Genomic DNA, 27,559 nt, shown 5'->3' with positions numbered 1-27,559 from the left:
TTAGTTTAAACTCTCCCGAACAGGTCAAGCAACCCTGCCTACAACGATATTGATCCCCCTCAGGTTCAGGTGCAACCCGTTCCTTTTCATACCTACCCTGGAATGGATCCCAAAGATCTAGAAATCAGAAGCCCTACCTCCTGCTCCAGTTCCTCGGCCATGCATTCCTGTGTCAAATCATTCTATTCTTACTCTCACTGGCATGTGGCACAATCTAGAGATGACTACCTTGGAGATCCTGCTTTTCAGCTTTCTACCCAACTTCCTAAATTCTCCCTTCAGGATCTCCTCCCTTTTCCTACCTATGTTGGTGATACCAATGTGTACCAAGTCTTTTGTCAGCTTACCCTCACCCTTTTGAATGCTGTGGACCCGACCTGAGACATCCATGACACTGGCACCTGGGAGGTAACCTACCATTTGGGTGTCTCTTTCACGAGTGAGGAAGAATATTAATGAATTGGGAGCAATACAGAAAAACTTTGCTAGATTAGTAATTGGGGAAAATGGGATGTTTTATGAGGAGAGATTGGATAGGCTAGGCTTGAATCCCGTGGAATTTAGAAGGGAACAAAAGGATTTGATTGTGATACATGGGATCAATGGGAAGAGGATTACGGGACAATTTAAAAGCAGGGATCACTTTTTAAAAGTAAGATTTGCCTATTTAAAATACTGATGAGACTAATCTTTTTTTGCCCATGGAATTCTCTTCCTCAATGAATGGTGGAAGCAGAACTGAAATATTCTTAAGGCAGAGGTAGGTATATGGGAATGTAAATTGGATTGAGGTTAAATAAAATGATGGTTGATCTGAATGTAATGACAGAGCAGACTTGAAGCCCAGTGGCATTATCCTGGCTTCTAATTTACCTGTACACTGCTTCGACAGGTGGGCTAAACCAGAACAGGATAGCCAGCGGGCCTCACAGCAAACATGTCCTAGCTCATGAAGTCAGCTCTAGTAGACTGGGCAGATGATATCAACCGTGAGATCCAACGACCGGGAAGGTGATCCTGCAACACTTTGTGGAGAGTGAAGGGCATGACAAAAGAAGCCATGGTCATCTACTGCAAACAAGGTTGTCCCCAGTTTATGATGATTTCTTTGTACCACTGGAGCCAGACTTTCTGAGGTCAAGAATGGGACTGCCCCAGAGCAATGGCTTTTCCACTTTAAAAACTCCTGCACAGCTCTCCTGTCATTATTGGATATGATAGACAGTCAACAACAATTTACTAGTATGTATGCTAATTCACGTGAACCTTCGTATATTTTTTTCTAAGTGGCAATTTTTTAATGGGATGCATTTAAAACTGAACAAAAGCTTTTCTACCAGAAAGGGTAACTCTATTCTAACTCATATTTCCAGCAAGAATTACGTTGATTATCAATAAAAAGGACTCTGGCTTATTTTCAGCCAGTTTTCTTCAACAGCATTGAAAAGTTTACAAAGATTAGTTAGTTTGTTCAACCAGTACTGTGTCCCTCAGCAAAATTCCAGAGAAATTTTTACTTGTGTCTTTTCAAATATATCTATAATCATAGTGTGTGATTAGATTGGCTCACTTCAGACTTTTCTTATTGGCTGCAGCAGAGGAAATATTGAAGTACTGGCAAATAGAAGTAAGATTATAACAGCTTTCCCAAGTAATTGGTATTTTTAAATTGCAAGCTATAAATTCAATCCACACTAAAATGCAGAATGCAATTAGCCATTTGATAAGTTAACAGCCTAAATACAGAATGTTGTTTTCCAAAATAAAGGGAGAGCTGTACTTTCCATTACCATAATGGATTTACTTAGAACCATAGAACATTACAGCACAGAAACAGGCCCTTCAGCCCTTCTTGGCTGTGCTGAACTTCTGACAGATCATGGAATCAATCCAGTAAGATTATTGTGAATAGTTTGTTATGTTTATAGTTGGTAATAAAACAGTTTAAAAATTACATAATAGAAAATTTCATTGCTAAATGATTCATGCCACCATAGATTTGTTTTAGAAGATATTTTGTATTTCACAGAAAGACTGTATGATGTTCTTAAAATATAAAACATTTTAGGGAGACTCAGTGCTTAGGAATAATCCCATTTTGAGGAAGATTATTTATTAATGAATAATAACATTTTTGGAGAATTCCTAAATTAATCTTGAGTATAATTATGTCATATGATACCAACTTCCCGACTCAAATGTAATAACAGATTGTGGGATTTATTGCGAGTGGCTTACATAACATTCAGGCACATAGAAGACACATTAAATGTAATTTGCATTTAAATATTTAACTGAGGTTACTTGTCACTGAAATCAAATGGCCATCAATGTTTTTCCAACACTCTCACTGAACCTACAACAACATTTTCCTCAAACATGCAATTGTCTCTTGCACAATACAAGCGGTTTATAAATGCATCTTTGTACATACTTGGATTTAAGCTTTTCCAATGCTGCTGTCAGTTTGGATAGTTTGTAGGAGTAATGGCACATGCAGGACTGTTTGTTAATAATCAGGCCTAGATTTCTACAAAATATTGCACTATCACATTTGTTAGTATTGTCATAAGAGATCTAATATGTTGTTGGTAAATATTCCCTTTGAATATCAAAGAAGGTGCTGGATCACATAGCTCTTGCTGAATAATCATTGCAAATTCCTTTAAGAATATCAGGCACCAACTTGTTCACCATTGGGAAATCTTTCACGAAGAAATAATGTGAATCTTTAGGTTCTGAAGCCATCGCTCTCAGTTCATTTGACATTGCCCATGAAATTCCAACTGAATAAACTACGATATCTGAAAGGGGAAAAAAAAGTACATGAATACTTGGGAGGAATATTTCATTGTTGAAATCCAAACCAATATTACCTAAGCTTTCTTGGGGTATAGTATATTATTTTGCAGGATTCTGCCTCTTAAGTTACTCAAGACTTTTTAGCCAAAGTTCCATTGTCAGAGACATAACATGTTGGTTTTAGTAGGCAACCTTTTAAAGCATTGCAGCAAGGTTTAATGAATATGGCTCCTCAATCTTCAAATTGAATTACTTTTTTATCATGCTTTCTTTTTGTTCAAACATCAAATCACCACAAGTACTAAGCTATTAAAATATCAGTTTGGGTTGTAAATTTCTTTTGTCTAAGATGGTTGTTGTTACACTGGCACTATTTTTGAAAGGTTTAAGAGTAATGACAGCATATTCAGTTCTAAACCTTTACCAGCCTCTGGTTGATAAAGCAGATTTTCATTATCCCTCTATCCTTCCAACAATTACTTTATGTATTTTGATCTCTGTTAAGGAAAATTGGTTATTTCCATTTTCTCTTTTTGGCTTCCTCATAATTTTATAAATATTAGCTTTAATTCTGGTTATTTAAAATGCCTTTGAAATGGATTATTAGGTTAAAGCTCCTCCTTTATGTTTTTTCTATACCTCTAAAATACAGTTCCTTGTAAAAGTATTTAGCTACCAACCCCTTGTTCATATAGATCAGTATTACAACCAGGGATTTTGATCAACTTCACTGAGAATTTTTATTTGTGAATCACATGCTCCTTTTTTCATTGTAGATCCCAAAAAAGGGAAAAATTGTAAAGCATGAGAAACTAAAAATACAAAAATTGAAACGTCAGCAGTTCAAAAATACTTATTCCCTTTGCTCAATACTCAGTTGAACCATCTCTCACAGCTATTACAAACAGTACCTCTATTAGCTTTGCACAAAGTGATGGAGCAAGTTTTGTCCATTCCTCCTTGCAAGATTGCTCAAGCTGTGCCAGGTTAGTTGGGGAGCAGCAGTGGACAACAATCTGAGATGTTTGATTGGGATAAGGCCAGGACTCTGGGCCACTCAAGGACATAATTTTTCTTCATTTGAAGCCACTCTGTGGTTGCTTTGGCTGTGTGTTTTGGGTTGTTGTCCTTCTGAAAGACTAACTTCCTCCCCAGTTTGAGCTCTCTGGCAGAGGCTAGCAGGTTTTTTAATCCAGGATCTCTGTGTTTAGCATCTTCCCATCAATCATGACCAGAATTCCAGTCCCTCCTGCTGAAAAGCATCCCCAGTTCCCAGTAACCTAATAATCCATTTCAAATGCAGTTTTAAATTACCAGAATTAAAATGGCTGTGGTTTCACGTTCTTTTTCCAGTTTTTCACAATGGACTACACTGAGCTCCAAGATATGTTCAGTGCCTTTGAGGTGGTCTTATAGCCTCCCCAGATTTGGGCTTCTCTATTATCATTTCCCTGACTATATTTAATGCACTTTTGTGTTCATTTTGGTTTGGTCTGTTGAAAACCTGCCATAGTGTTAGGCCTAACAGAGAGGAGGGGGTGTTCTTATGAATTCATTGAAAAAAGGTGATCCTTCAATTTTCTACATCAACAAATTGGTTGTGTTGGAAGATAATATAGAGTATTGCACCCGAGGAAATTTAGTGTAGTAACTGCAGATGGGATAAATACCTTTTCAGCCTTACAATTCTGGTTTTTAATTTTTAGTAAATTATCAACAGCTTTTGAAATTTTTCTTTTGATTTGACATGATGCATAATGGATTCCAGATTAACTCAAAAATATCCTACTTCAATATACTTTAAATTTAGAAAATAAGACAGAAAAATGTGAAAACATTTGTGGGTGCTGAATACTTTGTCAAGGCACTGTATATTGGTTTTCAACTTTTAAGTCTTTAAATTTAAAAAAATAATCAGTTTTAAAAAACTTTTGTGAAAGATATAAGTAAAGTTACACAACAAATTGAATAAATTACATAACTTAGGCAATTTGTTTTTTATTTGTGGACAGATCAAATATTAACCAATTCAAGTTGTGCTTCTTTAATGCAGTCATCTCTAACGATGTAGAATTTCATAAGCATTTTCCTGCCAAGAGGATCACAAAAGGTAGGATTGTATTTTTAATTAAAAGTTTCACTTTTGAATGTACCAAGGCATAATTGGCAAGTTTGCTGATGATATTAAATTAAGGGGTCTTGTTGATAATGGAGCAGATTACAATGAATTCCAAATAGATCTTGATCGACTATGGAGATGGGCTGAGGAGTGGCAAGTGGATTTCAAATTGGATGAAGGTGAGGAGATGCAACTTGAACAGTCAAAGCAAGGTAGGACCGACACAATGAATGGCAAGGCACTGACGAGTGCTGTGATATAGAGGGACCTGGGAGTTAAAGTTATAGGAAGAAGGCAGGAGAATGGGTTTGAGAGGGATGATAGAGCAGCCTCCATAGGCTATTTGGCCTAATTCTGCACTCCATGTCTTATGGACTACAAGCACGCAGTTCACTGAAAGTGGCTGTACATGTAGGCAAGGTGCTGTAGAAATAGAAGGCATTTAGAATGCTGGCCTTCATCAGTCAGGGCACTGAGTTGGGAGGTGGAGACATTATGTCATTCCTAAGCCTGCACTTGGAGTATTGTGTTCCAAAATTAGCCTTGCCATCAAAGGAATGCATGGACACTTTGGGAAAAAATGGATAGAAATGGTTAATTAAACTCACAGGCCTTCTACTGGCTAGTTATGGATATGCAGTCTCCTCAAGTGGGAAATAACATATGGCATAAGATACAGCATACATTAAAGAGCATTATAGCTAAGATAGAAATGATATTATTTTATCATCCACACACCTGCTTGATGCACCACAGTTGCTGGATACTTAACATCATCATAAGATTGACCATCAGTGATGACAATCAGCACATTAATGTTGTTGTTCTTGATTTTTCCAAAGAGGTTCCGTAAGGTGTAAGTAAGTGCTTCTCCTGTAGCTGTGCCACCACTCCAGTAACGGATGCTACTGATGGCATTTAGCACATCATCCTTTGCTAAATAGTCATCAAAACCAAATTCAGTTCTTTGATCATATGTGAACTGTACAGCACCAACTCTTGCACCGATCTGATGAATGTCAAAGGATTTCACAATTTCAGTGATGAAATTCAAAACGGTGCGGAAGTTGCCATCACCAACACTGCTTGATCCATCAATTAAGAAGCCAAGGTTGACTGAATTGTGACATGTTCTACTGCATGTCATCTGGTTGTGAGAGCACAACCTTTGTGCTATAGGTTTTATAAACTTGTACATACCAAACCAGTTTTGGATAGCATAAGAAAATAATCCATTGTTTTTGCAAACAATCTGGAATTGAAGAAGAATGATGAAGCATTATTACAGTGACACAAGAAATTTTGGATGCGCTAGCAAATTAAGTTCACCCTGATATTTTGTACCAGAACAATGCAATAAAATACAAAGTATATTACCTATTTGAATTTGGTGGTTAAGTTTTATAATACTGATTCTCTTTTGCCTAGAACATTATTGCATATTCTGCTCTGGTTTTGGAATTGGCTTCCATCAACATCTGTGCCTTTATTTATTCCATAAAATTGAATAATCTGACAGAGTTGTTAATTGCTGATGATACATCAGCAAATTTTTAAATCTAAAAAGCTACATGATATCCCATTGGTTACAAAATTACTTAAAAGGGTTTGAAAATATTACCGGATAGAAAGCAAAATATTAGCAGAATTCACAGCTAAGAAAGTGGTTGGTGGGGCGGGGGGGGGGGGGGGGTGATGAACAGGACATAATCAAAATGCTGGTGATGCAATGGATTGGAAATAATAAATACTTTAACACTTCTATTTTTGTAAATAGAAAACAAATGATTAGATTATTATACTCTTAATTGCTGCAGTGATCTTACCTTTTCTGCATAATTCTGGTCTAGCACCATTTTTCTCTCTTCGGGAAGGGCTTTTGCAACAGAGACAATAAAAACATTAATGCCTGATTCTCTGGCCTGATGTGCAGCATTTTCAATTTCATCTGAAGGCCATCCATCCACAATGACAACTACAACTTTTGGATATCCAGTCCGTGCACCCTTGTTAGGAGTGAAAAAGCCCTCTGTTGTGTGCATCAGTGCTTTACCTGGTATATACAATGAACATTTTAAGTAAAGAAGTAATTATTTAGAAAATTTCTACATAATTTAAGCTGGTCCAGATTGTACAATCATATGGATGCCAGTAGCAAATACAAGCATCTGTTCTTAGCCTACTTGGTAGGAAACTTAAGACGCCTTCCATGCACAGCAGCCCCCCACCCCCATCCTACCCCCTCTCCCCATCCCATCCTTACTGCAAAATAACGCATCCATCTCCCAGAAGTTCAGCATTAAATGAAAAAAAAACACTTCTGAGCAACTCATTTCATGATACTTTTTTTGTACTGACCTAAAGAAGCCAGCACGAGGAATGAAAAACGTTAATGCTTTCATGACCGTCCTGGACCTCGAGGAAAGCTGCGATTTTTGTTAACATTGAGAGGCTATAAACTGGGGCTCCTTTATCTTATCTATTTTAATAAATGTGTAAAATGCAAATGGTTGGATACATTTTGTAATGGATATAGACATATATGCAACTAGTTAATTTTGGGAAAGAAACTAAAAGTGGCCTCTTGGAAGATTTAGTTTAACATATGAATTTCCTTATTTGTAAGAAAGAGTTTCAGACCAACTCGTGTAAAGTCCTTTGGAACAGCACCAAACGTATTCCCACTGGCATGAACGCAAAAGCAAAGCTTTCTACTTTCTTATGAGTAAATTTTGGAGATCATCTGTAAGATCAGTAATGTCAGTCAATATTCAAATAAAAGTGCTGATGATTGAGGTTTTGATTGGATAGTTGGTACAATACCCAAAACATAATGTCCACAGCTTGCAGTAAGTCACTGAGGGTGTTTATGTCATAACCCTCAAATGCGGCATCAATGGAAGATGATTGATCTTATTGTACTTCTAGAGGAAACTGTGATTGGTTGTTAGAGAATCTGATAGGTTGCTGTCAATATATGTCTTTATTTTAAAAAAAGGGGGCAACCAATGATGCTTTAGAATCCCAGCAGTCTGTTTTGCACCAAAGTCAACTTCCTGAGTTATTTCAGTTTTTTGTCTCTCTCAAATAAGATGAATTTAGAAAGGGAAGAAACAAAACAGCAGCATCTTCCTAGTAAAAGATTGGGAAATTTCCCCTATTCAAGGCCGTGATGGAGAACTGCTGTACAAATCACTGAACTTTGATTGAAGTGTGCTCATCAAATCTGATTTAAATGTTTACATTTATTTACCATTAATTAATTTGTATTCTCAGCTCTTCCATATCTCTTTCTCTATAAAATAGGATGGTTGCCTTGAAATTAATCTCTGGTTGTTAATCATAATGAACTGACAGTATTTTTTACTCTGTGTCTGATATTCATTTTATTGATTTCAGTGACAATTACTGCCGCCCCTCTTTCTTTAATCCCTCCTGTTCTGTTGCATCAACAACGGAATCCTGGTATACTGAGCTGCCAGTCCTGCCCCTCCTGCGAACAAGTCTCACTAATGACTACAATGTCATAATTCCAGGTGTTGTTTCATGCCCTGAGTTCATCTGCCTTTCCTACGATACTCTTATGCACAGCTCAGACATTATTCACACCATGCGCAACCTTTTGATTCACTGAGAGCTGCTGGCAATATTTTGCCTGTGGATCATTTCACCAGTATGGTACCATGCAGATGTTAGAAATGAACGAGAGGTGAAATGGGCTCTTCTTCTCTGCCCAACACTCAACAGTGACCAGGTTTGGTGCAGAACATCTTGCACTTCATATCTACCCTCTTAGTTTTATTCCAATGATGGCTGGCATGTGTACCTTGAACTCCTTCGAATGATGGAGTCACTAACTGTGTTTGACGAGTTGTTTGTTCTCAACTTAAGTCTTCATTTTTGATTATTTAAATGTACTTTAACTGGCTGTAAGTGTCTAAGATTATCAGAGGCATTCAAAGATACTCAAAAGCTTTGGCATGCTGACAGAAGGCTATCAGAGATTTGGAGATGCTTCAGGATCCACTGCCTGAGGCCTAATTGCTATCCACTCATCACAATGCCTTGCTGAAAGGGTGTGTGCAGATCAAGTGTCCAGCAGGCCCCAAAGAGAAACCGCAGGGTGGTATGAAAGAGAGGGAGATGGCTGGATCAATGGTCAGCAAAAACAAACTAGCTGTTCATCTGCCACCAGTCTCAGACTCACTGACAACTTGACAGAATGAGTTTTAGATTAAATCTAAGCTCTTTTTAGAGATATACATCACTGTTCCTCTACTTTGAAAGTTGCTGCCAGTGAGTCTGTATGGAAACAATCTGGAAAAATTGCAGATTTAATGATATTAATGAAAATCTCTTGCTCTCTATTACTAACCAAGAAGTTAACTACTTGTGTTTTGGAACAAACCATAGGCTAAAGAACCTATACCATAAAATGATGAAAATGTGACAGACATAACCTTTTAAGCCTCAGATATTAAATGAATGCAAGAGTTGCTGTGTTATAGTTTATCAATGCATTGAATCAAGCAGGGATACACCATAGTTTACACTTGGAGTCATTCATGTGTTATGTTCACTCTCAGAGATGGGATATTAAAAAGAAAACAAAACCTGTTAGGAATTGTTTGCAGAAATGGTGCTGTGAAAAATACATGCCATCTTACTCAGGGAACAATACGTACAACCTACAGTAAAGAGGCCAAAAAGTTTAGGAATCAACATATCATTCCATGTCAATAACAAAATGCATATTTTCAAGTTGCCAGCTTGATTGGAGAACAATGTTGAAAGTGCAAATTTAATTTCTGGAGTAGTCCAAATTAAAAATGCAGAAGTGGGAATAATGTTAATGTGTATATTGTAATAAAAATCATTCCACTCACCAACATTGGTGTCGCCTCCCTTATATGTCACATTTTTGATGGCAGAAATGAGATCTCTTGAATTAGTGTTATCCTTCAACGTGAACTCAATTTTAGGATTGTCACTGTAATACATGAAGGACATTGTGACTCATTTTACACTAATGCAGATACCCGTATTTTCATAAGTGCATATGATAGTTTAGACTTAACTGGAAAAGTTTAAGAGAGTGATTTGATACAGTTTTTTCCCATTTTACCTGACTTGTACAATGCCAACAAGTGCCCCTTCTGGCCCAATACCAAGCAAATTGGTAATTCTAACAACAAAATTCTTCTGTAGGTTAAATCTACGTTTACCAAGGTTCGAGCTCCCATCAATTAAAAAGGCGATATCAGCTTTGCAATCTGTGGGATAAAGAACATGCTGCCTTTCAATAATGAGTAGGTAAAATTTTACTAAAAAGAACTGTATGTGTGGGAGGATCCTTACCTTTGATTACTGGTTTTGAATTCCTTTTCCCATTTTTTGCAGCTTTCTTCTTTATAGTTCGTGCTAAAATATGAATATTGGAACCTGTTAGGTGAAATGCAGTTCTTACGTTTTCTTGTATATATCTTTTACAGATCTTAATGAAGTTTGCAAATGAGCAAATAATAGCATGTTAAATGAAGAGTTTTTTCCCTTAAAACTTCCACAATCTACTAAAAAAAAGTAACATTTCATAGGAAGAGAAAGTGCTGGAAGTACTCAGTCAATCAGAATGCATTGTTAGGAGGGAAAATAGAATTGACATTTCAAGTCCTTTACCAGTTTCCAGATCAGTTCTGAAGAAGGGCATTGGCCTGAAGTCAATTGTGCTTATCTTTTCACAGATACCACCTGACTACTTGGGTATTTCCAGCATTTTCTGTTTTTATATCAGATTTCTATTATCTACAGTCTCATGATTTTCACTAACATCAATATTTATTTACTTTCCAAAATATTTGTTTATCATAATATTAAAAAAAGTTTATCAACAATATACAGTAAAGTTGAACCATATATTATCAGATGTACGTTTCCTAATTTTAAATAGCTTTACTATCGTGAAAGTGCCAACATGAAAAACAAATTAACTGCTCACAAACTTCTCCATCGACCTTGAATAAATGTCCAGCTGAAATTTGTAAAATCCTATATCCTTAACTGAATAGTATTGGATGAGAAGGATTAGGTAGATCAAAATTAAATTAGAACCGTAGGACAGTGTAGTTTTGTCATGGCTGAAATTCATGTCATATATATAAGGCACTTGGAAAAAGAACACTGACCAAAACAATTGTTATAATATCCAGTATGTTGTATAATTATCCAGAAAACATGCTTCAATAACAAGAAGTAACTATATTCTATAGAGTCATAGAAAAGTACAGCACAGAAACAGGCCCTTCAGCCCATCTAGTCCATGCTGAGCCACTTAATCTGTGCAACTGGAGAATTGGGTCTGGTTCTGTCTGGTAACTACAGTTCTGGATGTGGAGGTGCCATCTTGGGGTTACAGGTGTTCAGTAAGGAGTTGTTTTCTTTGGAGGAAATATAATTGAGAAGAAAACTGGTAGATGTTTACAACCTGTGGAGCAGACACAATGGACCAAATGGCCTGATTCTGTTCCTATGTCTTATGGTCTAATATCATGACTAGTTTAGCTGGGATAAACTTTCCCATTAAAAATGAGAGACAAAAAATATGGGAGGGATGAGGGAAAGCTCTTTCTTTTTAGAAAAAAAGCACAGTGACAATGATATGCAACTGATTGTACAATGATCAAAACAGAGTTAATTGATGCTTTCAAAAGATAATTGAACAGACAGTTAAGGCTAATAACTTACTGCCCAATGGGAAAAGCAAGTGAATTGGGACTAAATTAATTGATGTACAAATCCTGAGAATGTAACCAGTGGACAGAATGGCCTGTTTTTGAGCTCTGATAGTTCTTAAATTTCACAGCAGGTTTTGTTGTTGTAATGATTTTCAGTCTGATTAGACAGCATACAGTATTATGAGACGTAAAATAGACAATACAAACCATTTGGAACTACTGTTGCCTTTGGCTGTCCAGATACTTCTAGACTTTTCGTCTTCCCTTCAGCAGAAGAAATTAAGTTAATATTTCAGACTTTGTACAACTTTGAGAAACAGCTTTCTATTTGTGTGGAATAAGACCATCTTATTTACAAGACTGCGTTTACATCTTTGGCCTGAATGCAAGTTGGAATTTATTGCCTTTTGATGTTTTTATGCACACCACATGTTTAATTTTGTAAACTGAGAGAAAATAGTGTAAACCGCATGCTGGTTATGCGATTTGCAAGGCCCATTCAGATTTTAAATAGAGAAAGCAGGCATGAGAGATTTTCACAACCACCAAAATGTGAAATAAGGTGAAAGAACTTCACATATTTAAAATGACATCTTTAAAAAATTAGTCACATTGAAATTTTACAGTTTCATCAAGTGAAAGCAAACTACGGTGTCTGGTTAAACCTTTTTCTCAATTTGAAAGCAAGGTCACTTTGATGCCAAATCATTTCTGTGTTTTATTTTGGAAATTATTTCTGTGAACATTGTCATTACAATATCAGCTGGTGATTTATGAAAGCGTAAGGAACTTGATTGAATATTTAATAATCTACAAGTTGACAAATTTGGTGATTAGTATTGTTAAGTATAGGAATTTAATGCAACTTCTATAAAATGCACACAAAAGGAATATCCCATTAAACTTTAACCAAATCTATTCATATATATGCTAATTATTTTGATATATTTTTCATTGGTAATGGTACTTTGCTCTGGTTTAAACTTTCCAAGGTTTTATAAACAAATATTAAAGTTTATTTTTAAAAATATGCTCTTCACATTTAAGCACACTGATAAACAAATTTGAAGAAACTCCTATGTGGAATGTGAGACTTAATAGATAGATTGATAAGAATGGTGAAACATTCACTTTTCTCAAATAAAATGAAATATTATTGAAAACAGCAGGCAGTCACCATCTATGGTGATGAAATGTTACTGATATTTTATCTGTTTTTCTCTCTCCATTGATACTTTCTGAACTGCTGGGGATTTTCTGGTATTTTGTTATTTTTTAAGTCCAGATATTCATCCGCAGTTTTGCTTTTGTTTCATGATTGACTCTTCACATATTTGTTTTTGTATACACACACAAAATGCTGGAGGAACTCAGCGGGTCAGGCAGTATCTATGGAAAAAAGCACAGTCGATGTTTCAGGCTGAAACCCATCAGCAGTCTGGAGAGAAAAGATTTGAAAGAAAAGATATGAGGAGATTTGAAAGGTGGGGGGAGGGGAGAGAGAACCACCAGGTGATAGGTGAAACTTGGAGGGGGAGAGATGAAGTAAAGAGTTGGGAAGTTGGTGAAAGAGACAGAAGGCAATGGAAGAAAGAAAAAGGGGGAAGGAGCACTAGAGCGAGGTGATGGGTGGGCAAGAAGATGAGACAGGAGAGGGAAAGGGGGATGGGAAATGGAGAGGGGGATGGTTTGGGGGGTATTACCAGAAGATTGCGAAATAAATGCAGCCATGGGCACTTGTAAGGGTCCCAGCTATGCTTGGCTGTTTGTCGGCTATGTGGAACAGTCCATGTTTAAAGCCTGCATTGGTGACCATCCTGCACTTATCCTACACTACATCGACAACTGCATTGGTGTTGCTTTCTACACCCATGCTGAACTCGTCGACTTGATCCACTTTGCTGCCAACTTCCACCATGCACTCAAACTCATCTGGTCCATTTCCAGGAGGCCACACCAGGAGAACTTCTGGTAATGCCCCCAACCCCCTCCTTCTCCATTTCCCACCCCCTTTTCCATCTCTCACCTCATCTCCTTGCCCATCCAGCACTTCCCTCTGGTGTTTCTTCCACCTTTTTCTTTCTTCCATGGCATTCTGTCTCTTTCACCAATCGATTTCCCAGCTCTTTACTTTATCCCTCTCCCTCCAGGTTTCACCTATCACCTGGTGGTTCTCCCTCCCCTCCTCCCACCTTTCAAATCTCCTCATCATTTTTCCTCCGGTCCTGCCGAAGGGCTTTGGCCCGAAGCGTCGACTATACTTTTTTCCCATAGATGCTGCCTGGCCTGCTGAGTTCCTCCATTTTGTGTGTGTTGTTCAGATTTCCAGCATCTGCAGATTTTCTCTTGTTATTTTTGCATACAATGGGAACTTTGTCAGTAATCAACCATTTATCATTTGAAATTCTTGAAAAGATTAAGGCACCACTCACTGGAAACTGTAAAAGAGCCCCTCCATTGATGAAGTGATAAAGAAGATATCCCATTTGCAAAGGAAGACTGATAGTCAATCTGTCCTGGTAGAAACTGGAGATGAACCAGTCCTCCCCTGCTGTCAATCACACCGCTGCAATAAATCACAGTGAAAGACAACCGTGAGGAAATGCCATTTACATGTATGCTTGGGATGATTGTTGCTATTGTTGGCAACATTATAATAATGCATAGAAAGTGTTTCTTTAACTGATTAAATCATTGAATATTTTTTCTTTAACTGAACAACAATGAAACAAAATGTGAAATTTCAACTAACAGTTACCAAACAACACATGCCTTGAGTCTGAATAGTATCACTTATAATAGTGGTTAGTTATTGTAAGAGCTTTACTAATAATATTTCACAACTATTTTTAATACTGCCAAAGGTACAAGTTTTATAGAAATCTCACCAACCATGATAAAATTACAAATGGTATTATAATTTTGCACAGGTGCCAAGTAGATCTCCAGTGAAGCGATTTGACATTTTTTGTTTATGGAAATGTTGATTAACTTTTATTTTTAGTTCACTTCTCCATGCATGATTTTAGTTTTCTAGAAGTGGTAGAAATTGATGCATTAAAGAGGTTGTTTCTTCAGTAGTACGAGGCAAAATAATTACGAGCTTAAACATCTCCCATTTTGTAATTGTAATTGTTATTACAAGTTTGGAGAAAGAATTATTCTAAAAGCAAAATAATGTAGATATTGGAAGTATTCAGAAGGTCCTGTGGAGAGAGAAAGCTAGTTATCCCTTTGCATCAGTGATCTTATTTCTGAGAGTCACTCATCTCTCCACTCCAAGTCAGAATGGGATTTAAAGCTTATGGTAGTTGTAAAGAATATAAGACTGCAAAATAATTGAGAATGAAGGAAATCATTCATCCAAACTCAATTATTTGCAGGATTTCCTGCAATTCTCTCATTATAGAGCAGTTGCTTAAATACTACAAAATGTCACAAACATTGCACTTCTGCAAGTCCTAATTTTTTCTTTGCCTGTTAACTTGAGATTAACAAGAAAACAAGAACAGAAGAAAAATATAAATTAACTTTGGCCCAATCTCACACTAGTTGTGACATGATTTATAAAGTAAAATTGTGTGTGTTACTTTGCATCCAGCAGCTGTAGAAATCTCTTGTGTTCATTAATTTCATTCTGGTTTAGCCTTTCTCAGTTATGTGTTTTATCTGAAGTATTAAGATGCAGAAGAAATATTGTTCTAGCAATGGTCAAATGGTCAGAATGAAATGATTGTGCATTTTATGGGTGTATAGCCAGAGAAATCAGAAAGCCAAATAAAACATTATACAACTTAACACAAAAAACTTGAAAAAAAAGTTCTTACAAAATACCAGTTGTCACTATTGGTACATTTTAGTTGAAGCAATCAAGTTAAAGCTTCATGCATGTCAGCAAGTAAATCACCATAGTGCATATTGGTCAATCATGGTAAAACCAAACCTTCAATACTAAACCTAACTCAAAATTGTGAATTATTGCTTATTTAGGGGAGGAAACAATGCATATGAATGACACCTGGAGGCCACCAATATGGTAACAGCAATTCAACCCATCAAAATTTCAGTCCATTACCTCATCAAAACATGGAAGCCACAAGATGCCTGAAACTGTTAGCACTAGTTACTTCTTTACATTTTTTAAAAGAGCATTTTTACGCTGCAGATAAAATAGAACATGAAAAGAGTACAGAGAAATTAATTGAAGATGAGAGGAAATGTCAGTCATCACGACGATAATTAACACATTTTCTTCACTCTTTGTTTGAGGCATTGCTCCGAAAAAGCTTTACAATGAAAAGCCAACAGCGCTTTTCACATTCCAAAAAGGAACGATACGTTACAGAATGCATCAGGTAAATAGAAAATAACACAATGGCAAGAACTACATAACCAAATTAATGAGAAACTGATGTGGAGTTCCCACCAGCTCTGCATTGTAATTAAAGCTGAGGCATTGCCTCACTTGCTTCCCTCACATGCTGCCCTGGTCACATCACAAGATGTGCAAGTTTTAGTCCACAGTGTTTTTCTCAAGTGATTAATTGTTCATTCAATTGACCCTACAAGCTCTTCTTGAAAATGAGTGGTGTAAGTTTGATGAGAACGCCTGAGGTTTCTGTGGTTGGCAAAACCAGGGGTTCAGTCTCCTGAGGGTATATATGTGGATTTCACTGTCTGGACTAGTGGTGGGAAAGTCCCAGCCAGTCTTCTTGTGCACTGGCAGGCAATAGGTGAGGCTGAGATGAAGAAGGAAACCTTGATAGAGGATGCTCTACATAACATCTTTTTCACTCCTTGAGGAAGAGATCTGATAATGACTGATAATGAGTGAAGTTCCAATTACAGGATATTTTGAAGCTGGCAAAAATGCTGGAGCCCAGCATCTGAATGGCACCAGCTTAAATGTTGATCAAAGATGTATAAGCATCTAACAGGATTCCTGTGGAGAAGGTTATTTGTGGTATTCACAGAACTGACTGCAATCTCCTTTCTAACAACACTGGCCAGAATGTTGACGACATGGCATTTGGGTGGTCAGAATGTGGCAACTCAGAGAGAGACGACTCAAAATCTCCAGTGATTAACAGTGCACAAAGAAACAGTTTCATTCCTCAACTGTGCTGTCTCTTCTCGCCCAGAATACTGGAGGCCACTTCTTTGCTGGTCCCCTAAGGTTCAGTCATGCTCTCTGCATCTTTCTCCAACTATCTTTTCTAGTTTCTAGTTATTGCCAACTTCTGTTGGCAAATGGGTTATGAGTGAGGAGAATAATCTCCTCCATAACCTCTTTTGCACTATGTCACGACTGATAAAATAACAAAATAACAAAACGTACAAAATAACATGTGTAATTGGAGGGGTGAGAAACCATCTGGTTGTGAGCTGTTGTCTTGTTGAGTGAGTTTAAGGAGAGGGTACTGTTTGATGACACAATGATCTGACATGATGGAGAAATAAGATGAGGAGAACTTGGGTGTTGTGGAGAGAAGGTATAGTACAGAAAAATACAAACAGAAAGACAAACTACTTTGTTGTCTTAGTCAGGCTGATGACCTCTTGACCAACTTTGCTACTGAGCCTCAAGTTAGCATTCTGTGTACTATCATCTCCATTACTGTACTATTTAACATAGCCTTTGATATGATGATACAAGTTACACCAATTCAAAATAACGTTTCCAAGTGGATGAAATTGGAACACGAAAATGCTCTTCGTCCTTTAAATTTGTACTAGATAATCCCACAACTCAATTACTTGGGTCACCTGTGACTGAAAACTAGTACTTAAAGTAATTGAGGAGTAGAATCAGAACACCACCAACTAATTTTTGGTGACATAATCACATGGCTGGCTGACATGTTGCTTTCTATTGTGTCTGAAAACTATCCATTTACAATAAGCCCAATTTAACAGATTTTGTTTAACATTTAATTTGGTTATATTCAGTAGTTGGGATTCAAACAAAGGACGTGAATTGCATTTCCTATTTCATTTCTGGAGGGATTTGTATGTTTCTTTTATAACCATACATATAAATCCAGAGCTTAGAAGACAAACACAGCATTTTTAAGGTTACTATTAAACATATCCAAAGTGAACTCAATTCACTTCAGTAGTATTACTGACTATGGCTAGAAAGAAGAACACAAGCATAAATACTTTGTTAATGCATTTACTTTTAAAATTGTGTAATGTAGTCAGTGACATCCTTATATAGCAACATGCAGAAAACCTGAGTTAGATGATGAGCAGGTTCCCATCCAAATGAGTGAAATGTAAATTGCTTAAAATGAAAAGAAGAAATACAATTGAACTCCTAATGAATTTTAATTTAGAAAACCACCCTCAGAGTGAGCAATATTGCACAGTAAACACAAATAGATCTCACTATGTATTTTGAAAATGAGACTTTTTTCTTACAATGTTATAGAGTTGTCCTATGATATCCAAGTTTGCTTTTTTGTCCATTTGTGCTAATCCCATTTGACCACATTAGGACTGTATCCTTTTGTACTTTGTCCTCTATTTTTAAGTATCTGCCTTAATGCTTCTTAAATGTAGTAATTGTATTCAATTTCATGATAACCTCCTGCAATACATTTAAGATATCAACCCCCTGCTTTTAAAAAAACTTATTCCTCATATCCCCTTCAGAAATTCTTCCACTCATTTTAAATCTATGCCCTTTCATTTTTGATGCTCTCCTATAGGGAAAAATTCCGTGCCTCTCATAGTCTTATATGCCTCTTTCTCTCTGGGAGAAAACAACTGAGCTTATCCAATCTCCCACAGTAACTAAGATCCTCCAATCCAAGCAACATCCTGGTGAATAATCTTTGCTCTCACATCCTGTAGTGAGAAAACCAGAACTGTATGTGACAATTAATTAAAAAGACTGCCCTGTAGATCTTGCCCATGCACTAGATTGCTAACATAATTTTTACTATTGTGTACTTTCAATATTTAAAATTATAATCCATGACATTGGAACACCTGGGATTTCAATCAACACATTCACAAAAAAAAAGCAGTTCTGCAAAGGCAGACTTCAATTGATAGATCTGATGCAGATGAGCATTTCTGAATAGAAAAGATTTTTCAAATAAAAATTAAAATTATTCACATTTCTTACAGTTATTGATGTGATCTATCACATCAGCTAAACACTTTGGACTACACTTGCAGAAGTTAACATAGAAAGCTTTACTCATACTGCTGTTAATTTTAAATGGCTTTCTCTATTTATTTTGTTTTTTTTAATTATTTACTTACAAAACTAAGCTACGTTTTAGCTTCTTTCCTCTGGTGAATTGGGCTGAATGGCCTCCTCTGTGCTCTAGGAAACTATCATACTTCTAACCCAACCAATTCTGCTTCCTGAAATAACATAGGAAAAGTTGGAAGTGAACAGGCCAGTCAGAAATTTTAAGATGTTTGAAGTGTGTATCTTTCATCTGTTTTTGTTTTTGTTCATAAATTGTTGATGCTAAAACTGCAACATTTCTAGCTTTGTTGCTATTGAAAAAAAATCTGACATGTTGTCAGTGAAACATAGTGTAAGTATTGTGGAATAAAACAGAAAAGGTTGGAATTACTCTTATCTGTCAGTCAGCATCTGTGGAAAGAAAAATAACTACATCACTTGCTGAGTATTTCCAGCATTTTTATTTATTTTTAGAAATATGTATACCACTTGGCCTTTCGAGCCACACCATCCAGCAACCCACCAGTTTAACCCTAGCCTAATCACGGGAGAATTTACAATGACCCACTAACCCGTACGTCTTTGGACTGTACCCATGCACACATGGAAAGAATGTACAACTGTTTTATTTCATATCTCGAGCATTTGTAGTGTTTGACTATGTATCAATAACAATGAATATACGCTTAGGCATGATTGATGCCTTCTTCACACTTGATTTCAAGTCTTTTTTGCTATTCCTTTATCTATTTTCTCTTTCTCCTTGTGCAACCTTTGACACTTTGAACATTATCAATTTTTTCAAGTGGATAACTAACTTGCAGGGTGTCCTCCACCAATTTCTTTTAAAACATCACATGTGCTCAGTGGCACCTTTGGGGAGTAGAAACTATGTAGAATTTAATTCTCTAAATTTGTAAATTGAAGTTGAAGTTTCAACAAAAAGTTCAGAATCAGAACTAGATTTAATATCAGCAGCATATGTCATGAAATTGTTAACTTAGAGGCAGCAGTACCATGCAATACATGATAATATAGAAAAAAATCAATTACAGCAAATATATATAATTAAAATAGTGCAAAAACAGAAATAATATAAAAAATATAGGTGAGGTAGTGTTCTTGGGTTCAATGTCCATTTAGGAATTGGATGGCAGGGGAGAAGAAGCTGTTCCTAAATCACTGAGTGTGTGCCTTCAGGCTTCTGTACCTCCTACCTGACAGTAACAATGAGAAGTAGACATGTCCTGGGTGATGGGGGTCCTTAATGATGGACGCCACCTTCTCAGGCACAGCTCCTTGAAGATATCTTGGATGCTGTGAAGGCTCATACCCAAGATGGAGCTGACTAATTTTACAACTTTCTGTAGCTTGTTCTGAAATTTGTGAACCCTTTTCTGCATTAATTACTCATAAAGTGTGGTCTAATCTTCATATGTCTCAATAATAGACAAACACAATTTGCCTAAACTAATAACAATTGTACTTCTTCTCATCAATATTGAGTACACCATTTAAACAGTCACAATCTAGGTTCAAAAATGTATGTGAACCTCTGGGGTAATGCCTTCTACAAATGCTATTTGGAGTCAGGTGTTCTAATCAATGATATGAGCTGGGGTTGTGGGTTGTAGAGGTGCCCTGCCATATAAAAAAGACACACAATCAGGTTACTGACAAAACCTGCTCTTCTCAAGAAAGATCTGTTTATGTCACCATGTCCTGATCAAAACAACTTACAGAGGATCTTAGAAGAAAAATTACAGCTGGAAAAAGCAACAAAAGCATTTCTAAAGACCTGGATGTTCATCAGTCCACAATGAGAGAAAGTACAGTACAGTTGCCATTCCCCTAGGAGTGGGTGTCCTGCAAAGATCACACCAAGAGTACAATGTGCAATGTTGAAGGACATGAAAGAGAACCCAAGGGTAACAGAAAAAGACGTGTGATATTTCTAGAACTTGCTAAAGTCTCTGTACGTATGTCCACTATAAGAAAAACACCGAACAAGAATGGTGTTCATGGTAGGACACCATTGAGAAACCTACTGCTAGCCAAAATAAGAAAATATTACTGCATGTCTCATGTTTGCAAAAGACTACCTAGATGTTCCACACTGTTTCTCGGACAATGTTCTGTGGGCAGATGAGACAAACATTGAACTTTTTGGCAGAAATGCACATTGCTATGTTTGGAGGTAAAAGGGCACTGCACACCTACACCAAATCCTCATCCCAACTGTGAAGCATGGTGGAAGGAGCATCATGGTTTGGGGCTGGTTTGCTGCCTCAGGGTGGACAGCTTGTGATTGTTGAGGGAACAATGAATTCAAGGAGAATGTCAGAGTAGCAGTCCATCACCTGAAGCTGAATAGAAGTTGGGTGATGCAACAAGACAATGATCAATCTACACAAGAGTAAATCAATTACAGAATGGTTTAAAAAGAAGAAAAGCTGTGTTTTGGAATGACTAAGTCAGAGTCCAGACCTTAACCCAATTGAGATGCTGTGGCATGACCTGAAGAGGGTTGTTCATGCAAGGTATCCAAGAAATATTGATGAACTGAAAGAGTTTTGTATGAAGGAATGGTCTAAAATTCATCCCCATTGTTGTGCAAGGCTGATCAGCAGCTACAGGAAGTGTCTTGCGGCTGTTGCCGCTAAAGGAGGCTCTACCAGTTACTAAATACAAGGGTTCACATACTTTTTCCAGCCTGGACTGTGAATGATTAAACAATGTGTTCAATAAAGACCTGAAAAGTACAAATGTTTGTGTGTTAATAGTATTGTATTTGTCTATTATTGTGACTTAGATGAAGATCAGATCACACTTTATGAGTGATTAATGCTGAAAACCAGGTAATTGCAAAGGGTTTGCAAACTTTTTCTAGTAACTCTACATTTCAGTGTGACACCCCTATCATAACTGAAAACCTAGAAATCTAGAAAACTGGAGAAGATAGAAATAAAAAAGAAAATTCTAGAAACACTTAGGAAGTCAGGCAACATCTGTGGAGAGAGAAACAGTTAATGCTTCAGGTGTAACATAACTCTGTTTTCCCCCACAGATGTTATCTAATTTGCAGTCTTGAGTGAGTTCAACTAACTCAACACTCACTAGCTTGATAGAATTATCGAACACCAGGTATAGCACTCCATTGTTAACAGAAGATACAGTTGTTTCATCGAGTAAATAAAATCAGAATCAACAACAGTGTCACAACTTGAAACAATAATTGCCATTTTCCATTTTTGCTGCCTGTTAATCTTTAAAAAGCCAATAGATATTACTTCAAGAATAGGATTATTTCAATGACTGCATCAGGTACCGGGGGAAGTGAAAAAGGGAATTTGTTTCCAGCACTGATGGCTTACTGTGATTCAAGTAAATTCAGCATTGTGTGTTATCTGCATCTGAGGTTATACCAGAGCAAAGTTATGAGAAGAGTTATGTTTTATTTATTCTTCGGACTTGGGAGGTTTAAGGTCAGCTGATAAAATGCAAACATCTGCAAGCCAGCATGGATTGTGTATTTTATTATCCTATCTGAAATGAAGCACTCTGTTTCCTTACAGTGATCCATTCATTGACCTTTCTAGGAATTGGCAAGTCTCCCCTGATGCAAGTGTTGAATGTGAATGCAATTCAAATGTGGGCACATATTGCTGGTCAATTAAGTTCCTACAGAAATCAAAAGGCAGTGTATTTTGAATGGAGTAAAAATCTTACATTTTGTATGAACTCACTCTTCAATTTGATAGCTGCTGCTGTAAATGTACATTCAAAATGGCTGATTCTCCTGCGGTTTCAAATCAACCAAGATATGGAAATCAGCAGAACAGCAAAATGTAAATCCTCCTTTGCAATAATCAAACAATACACTCATTCTTTTCCTTTTCTCAGTTTCTATAATATCCAAACGATGCTGAGATGTGAATCAGGATGCCAAATGCAAATCTGTGTCACTGCAGTGTTGTGTTGTCATACAACTTATTAGTTAATTCCTCCACACTTGATTGGTAGAGGGGTTAAGGGTTACAGAGAGAAGGTGGGAGAATTGGGTTGGAGAAAAAAAAATCAGCCATGAATCACACACACAATGCTGGAGTTGACAGAGCATAAGTGGAGAGGGATAAAATGTTTCAGGCTGAGCCCATTCATCAGAATTGAATATTCAATCAACCACGATTGAATGACAGTGCAGACTCTACGGGCTAAATGGCCCAACTCTGCTTGTGTAGCTTATGGTCAATATGAAATGATATTCTTTCCTGCATTCAACTGAACAATGGTAACTGGAATCAGTGGTAAATTATATGATTGAAGCACTCAAAATTCTCAAGTAGAAGAATGTGAAAGGCAGATAAAAACAGGTGTGTAGATAATTGAAACTGTAACAAATTTATCAGGAATATAAAGGTTAGATTGAGTATTTCATTCTCAGACTGCAGAGGATAAGGAAAACTACTCACTGGATATGAATTTTTCAGCTCATATGCTATCACTTTGACATACTGTAACTAAACAATCCTGGGTGTCATTGTACACCAGCTATTGAAAGTGCACCTATTTTTTATGTTTCTATGTTTGAGAAAAATTATTCCAGATGCCATATTGCCTTTTCTCAATCTCTAAAGTTCATCTATTCTCCATGTTAGGTAAAGAGACAAAACAAATATTTGGATTTTATCTCTAAACTCTGATAAATAGAGTTAGAATATATATCATCTGTTTTAAAATTATTTTTTAACAGATTTATTCCAAAAAGCTTAAAGGAAGGGTGAAGATTCCTATTGCATCAAGGTCTAACTTCACATCGAATGTTCTGCAGGACACAGATTTTTGTTATACTGAAGAATAGTTGTGATTTTGTTTTTAACTCTGTGGAACTAAAGAGAATATTTAATAAAATACTCACTCTCATTATTCCCTATATGCTATATATTAATTGCACAATGTCAATTAATGCTCCCCACCCCGTTAATCAGCCTGCATTGTATTTTGTTGGCTTTTCTCTAAAACAGAACTTAAAGTCATTACTGGCATTACTTTGTTGTCCTCTTGACTTAAGCATTCACTTTGAGGGACGAGGAACCAGGTTAGAGATTTACTTTTCATAAAAACAAATTTGACAGCCATATGGTCAATCAATTAGAAAGTCAGATCAAGGAAGTGTCCATATCTACCATCAACAGAACATAACTGAAAGGTTTCATAGACTGTAATTAGTTAAAAAAATACACAAGCATATAAGATTTAAAATTTTAAAAGCAGAACATGCAGAAGTAAGAGTTTAGAGAGAATAACTGGGAGAGTAGAGATTTTACAACAGTTTATTTCAAAGCTATCGCAAGGTGTTACAATGCATGAGGCATATTATTACTTAACATATGATTTTGTTTCAAAAACTAAAAAATTAAAATTCATGGATCACTAGTGTTTCTTTATGTGCTGTCTACTTAGCACATTTTAAATGAAGTAAAATATTTTTGCCTAATTGACACTGGATCTATACAGCATTTGCAATCAAGATATATTCAATACAGGTCGTCTCCACATTACAAATACCTGACTTATAGACAACCCATGTATATGAATGAGCACTTGGGAAACCAGTTGGATGGATAGGGATGGACTTTCCAGCTGCTGCAGGTCTACAAGTATCTCTGGCCAGGTGGGAATGCAGAATTTCCATGCCTTCTCCTTCTCCTACCCCACCCTCCTAGCCATCACCCTATTCTCTGAGCCAAGTTGAAAGCACTGATGAGTTCAGCTTACTTACTGAGTCTGTAAGGCCAACTGACAGCCATTACTTCTACACCTGATCAGACTCCCATCATAGCCGTTTCTGTGGTCCTCTCCTCTACAATGCTGATCAGTTACAAATTGTGAATTGTTTGTTGCTAACACTTTTCAGGAATAGAGCCCTGTTGTAACCTAGGAACTATGGGTTTCCTTCAACAAATTAAGTCTTACTTTAATCTAAGGATTTCTAACATGATCCATCTCTTCAACTAAAAAGCTCATTTTTCCCTACTGATCAGACCCATAACACCAAGTATAAATCCTACTAGTTATTTCTGCACCAGCTTCAGCACTTGACTGTGTCCTGGTGGACAGAAACACAGACAACTCCCAGTGCATGCACTGAATATAAATTCACCTACTTTGCATTGTAGCATTTTGGCTGAGCAATTTAATATTCTACCTGCTTTATCAACTCAGACTCGAGATTTTCTTTGGCATTCTTTCCTAAGCCAATATGGGGAAGCACTGACCCCTGAACTTCTTTTCAGTTGTATAAGTTGTATTGATCCCTTCAGTTTCAAACGTCACACAAAGACTAGTTGACTGTTTTTGAGCTGGCGCCAATGTTCACAAACCTAAGTTTTAGATCTTGCTGAATTTGGTGAAACAACAGTGCTTAAAGAGAGCTCTTTGTAAAGATTGTCATCTCAACAGTGAAAGCTGTTCCATTTTCACTGTTGGTTGGATGGAGTTGGATGCCACTTTAATGGGATCTCTGAAACCCGGCAGTTATTATCAAGTTGACTGAGAAGCTATTTACATTGAAGTATTCTCATAGCAGCAAACAAAGAAGAATGTCTTTTACCTCTTGAGTTCTTTTAAACAAGGTATCAAATAAAGATTGGATCCTATGGTGGAAATTGAAGAATAAGAAAAAAATATGATTTTATAAATACCAAGGTGGGGAGATATTATAATCCAAATACCTGAACTTTGTTTATGGCGCAGAGAATGCCTGGATGCTAAGTATGCCTTAATATTAAATTAAAACTCATTTGGACATTATGCAACAAAACAACACCAGGGCACTTCACAGCAAGACTAGTTTGTAATTATCTGAGATATTATTTGACTGAATTGCTTCCTCATGTTTATGATGTGGTAGGGAAATAAAAGTCTATTAAATGGTTTCTGTTAAAATATGTAAAATTATTAAGTCTCATATTTTCACAATCATTGTATCTGCAAACTCTTGCCCAAAATTTCTATAAATGCAGGAAAATGACGTTATTTGCATGATGCCACCTACACTGCCAAGTGACCGTTTGTGACTAGAGTGAGGTTAAAAGAGCCTTGGACATTCCTTAATAGTGAATATTCATCACCCTCATGGGAATTTCTTTTGAGAACTTAGATTTCCTTTTAAAGAGAAAGCTTCATTGGGAAAATCTCACCTGTGAGCAGCAGCTGAGCAGATACTGGAGACAGAGGCATACACACCAGTTCCCCAGATTTCATTCTGGGAAAAGTCACAATTTGGTGGGCACAGCACATCCACCTGGCTGTCCTTGAAGGAACTACCTCTACTGGAACACTCAACGGAAACCGGCACTTGAAGAAGAAAGCATACTCTGTAATACACCTCACAAGAACGTTAATGTTCCATCAGAAATGCTTTAATAACTCAATCTGAATAGATTCACACTGTTTCATATAACACTGAGAGGGCAATAGACAATTAAAAAGTAAACATGGTAAGATTTAAGGAAGCAATTACACATCTATGCATGGGATCTGTACAATACACTTAATCTTGTTTCAATAAATCTATTAACTTCTGGTACAGAATTCTGTAAATCTTATTTAAGACTTGGTTCTTGTCCAATAGATGTAGCTGGTGTTTACTTTTACAAACCTACCTGACCCTTGATCTGGTGCTGCTGAGGTAAATGTTAACGTTCCTGTATGCAAGAAAATAAGAATTATTTGTAACTCCAGGTTAATTCCTGACATAAGTTTAAGAATCAGTCACATCAGTTGGAGAAAATGGAAATGATGGCTTGCAGAGAAAGATAAATAAAAAGCAGTCCAGCCCCAATAATTAAATTTACAACACACTCCAGCAATCTTAACGTGAACATATTGGGAGCTTAATGAAAAGAACGAATGATGTGAGTTAGTAACTTTGAATTTTCAGCTACTAGGTATCAGGATCTCCTTTGTGCAAATCCTTGTAGATTCCAGGTTCCCGGATCAGGTTTCTGTGTCTTTTACTGATCCGCAAGCGCAATTCAGCGGAGATTTCTGCTCTATTCCATTCTAAAAGTACCTTATTTACATCAAATGGGCGCAGAGCTCGGAAAAGCAAGGTGCACTGCTGGGTTGGATTTTCGTGTGCTAGGACATTCGCCCAAAGCATTCTCCAGTCCCCCAGTCTGTGCCTGCAACGTGCTATTTGGTAACCCCAGCTAGGCTGCAGATGAGCTCAGCTGCCTCGGGTCATTTTGAGCGTTTGAATCTCCTCTCCTAACCTGATGGATTTCGCCTCCACCAACTAATTGCCGAGTTGCCATTGGGAATGAGGCACTTACCGAAAAAGACGATTGCCCTAGTTAGAACAAACATGGTAACAACATCCAGGGTATCCCGATCCAAGACAAAAGCACACAAGGTGAATATCACGGGAGTCAGGCTGAAACCACAAGTCGACCGACAATCCGCTTACGGCCGAGTACCTGAAACAAAATCAACCGCAAAACAAGCAGCTTGGTTTAAGCCGCGTTAACAATGTCCTGCACAAAATGAACAGGTCAAAGCCCCTCTTCAATGATCCACCCCCGGTGGCATCTCTAACCCTTTCTCGTAAACTCTCGGAAGAGTGGGGAAGATGCACTTAACAGGGGCTTTACTTCAGCCCTTGTTTTGTGATCTTATTGTCCAAAGTACAGTAAC

The 27,559-nt window shown here is 37.0% G+C and overlaps 1 protein-coding gene across 1 annotated transcript; it reads right to left on the bottom strand.

Annotated features, from left to right (window-relative positions):
• Positions 1 to 2,161: 2,161 nt before the first annotated feature.
• coch (coagulation factor C homolog, cochlin (Limulus polyphemus)) lies at positions 2,162 to 27,559 on the bottom strand. Its single transcript, XM_059990354.1, has 11 exons — positions 27,199 to 27,559; positions 26,527 to 26,568; positions 26,062 to 26,218; positions 14,085 to 14,218; positions 11,860 to 11,916; positions 10,280 to 10,342; positions 10,047 to 10,194; positions 9,808 to 9,911; positions 6,748 to 6,974; positions 5,660 to 6,173; positions 2,162 to 2,804 (listed from the first exon to the last, which is right to left on the bottom strand). The coding sequence occupies exons 1-11, from the start codon at positions 27,230 to 27,232 to the stop codon at positions 2,629 to 2,631; spliced, it is 1,656 nt and encodes a 551-aa protein (XP_059846337.1). The 5' UTR covers positions 27,233 to 27,559; the 3' UTR covers positions 2,162 to 2,628.

Source organism: Hypanus sabinus, chromosome 2, assembly GCF_030144855.1.
Source record: "Hypanus sabinus isolate sHypSab1 chromosome 2, sHypSab1.hap1, whole genome shotgun sequence".
In the NCBI taxonomy this organism is placed as follows: Eukaryota; Metazoa; Chordata; class Chondrichthyes; order Myliobatiformes; family Dasyatidae; genus Hypanus; species Hypanus sabinus.
Note: the sequence above shows the minus strand (reverse complement) of the source record. Positions and strands in the feature narration are given on the sequence as shown.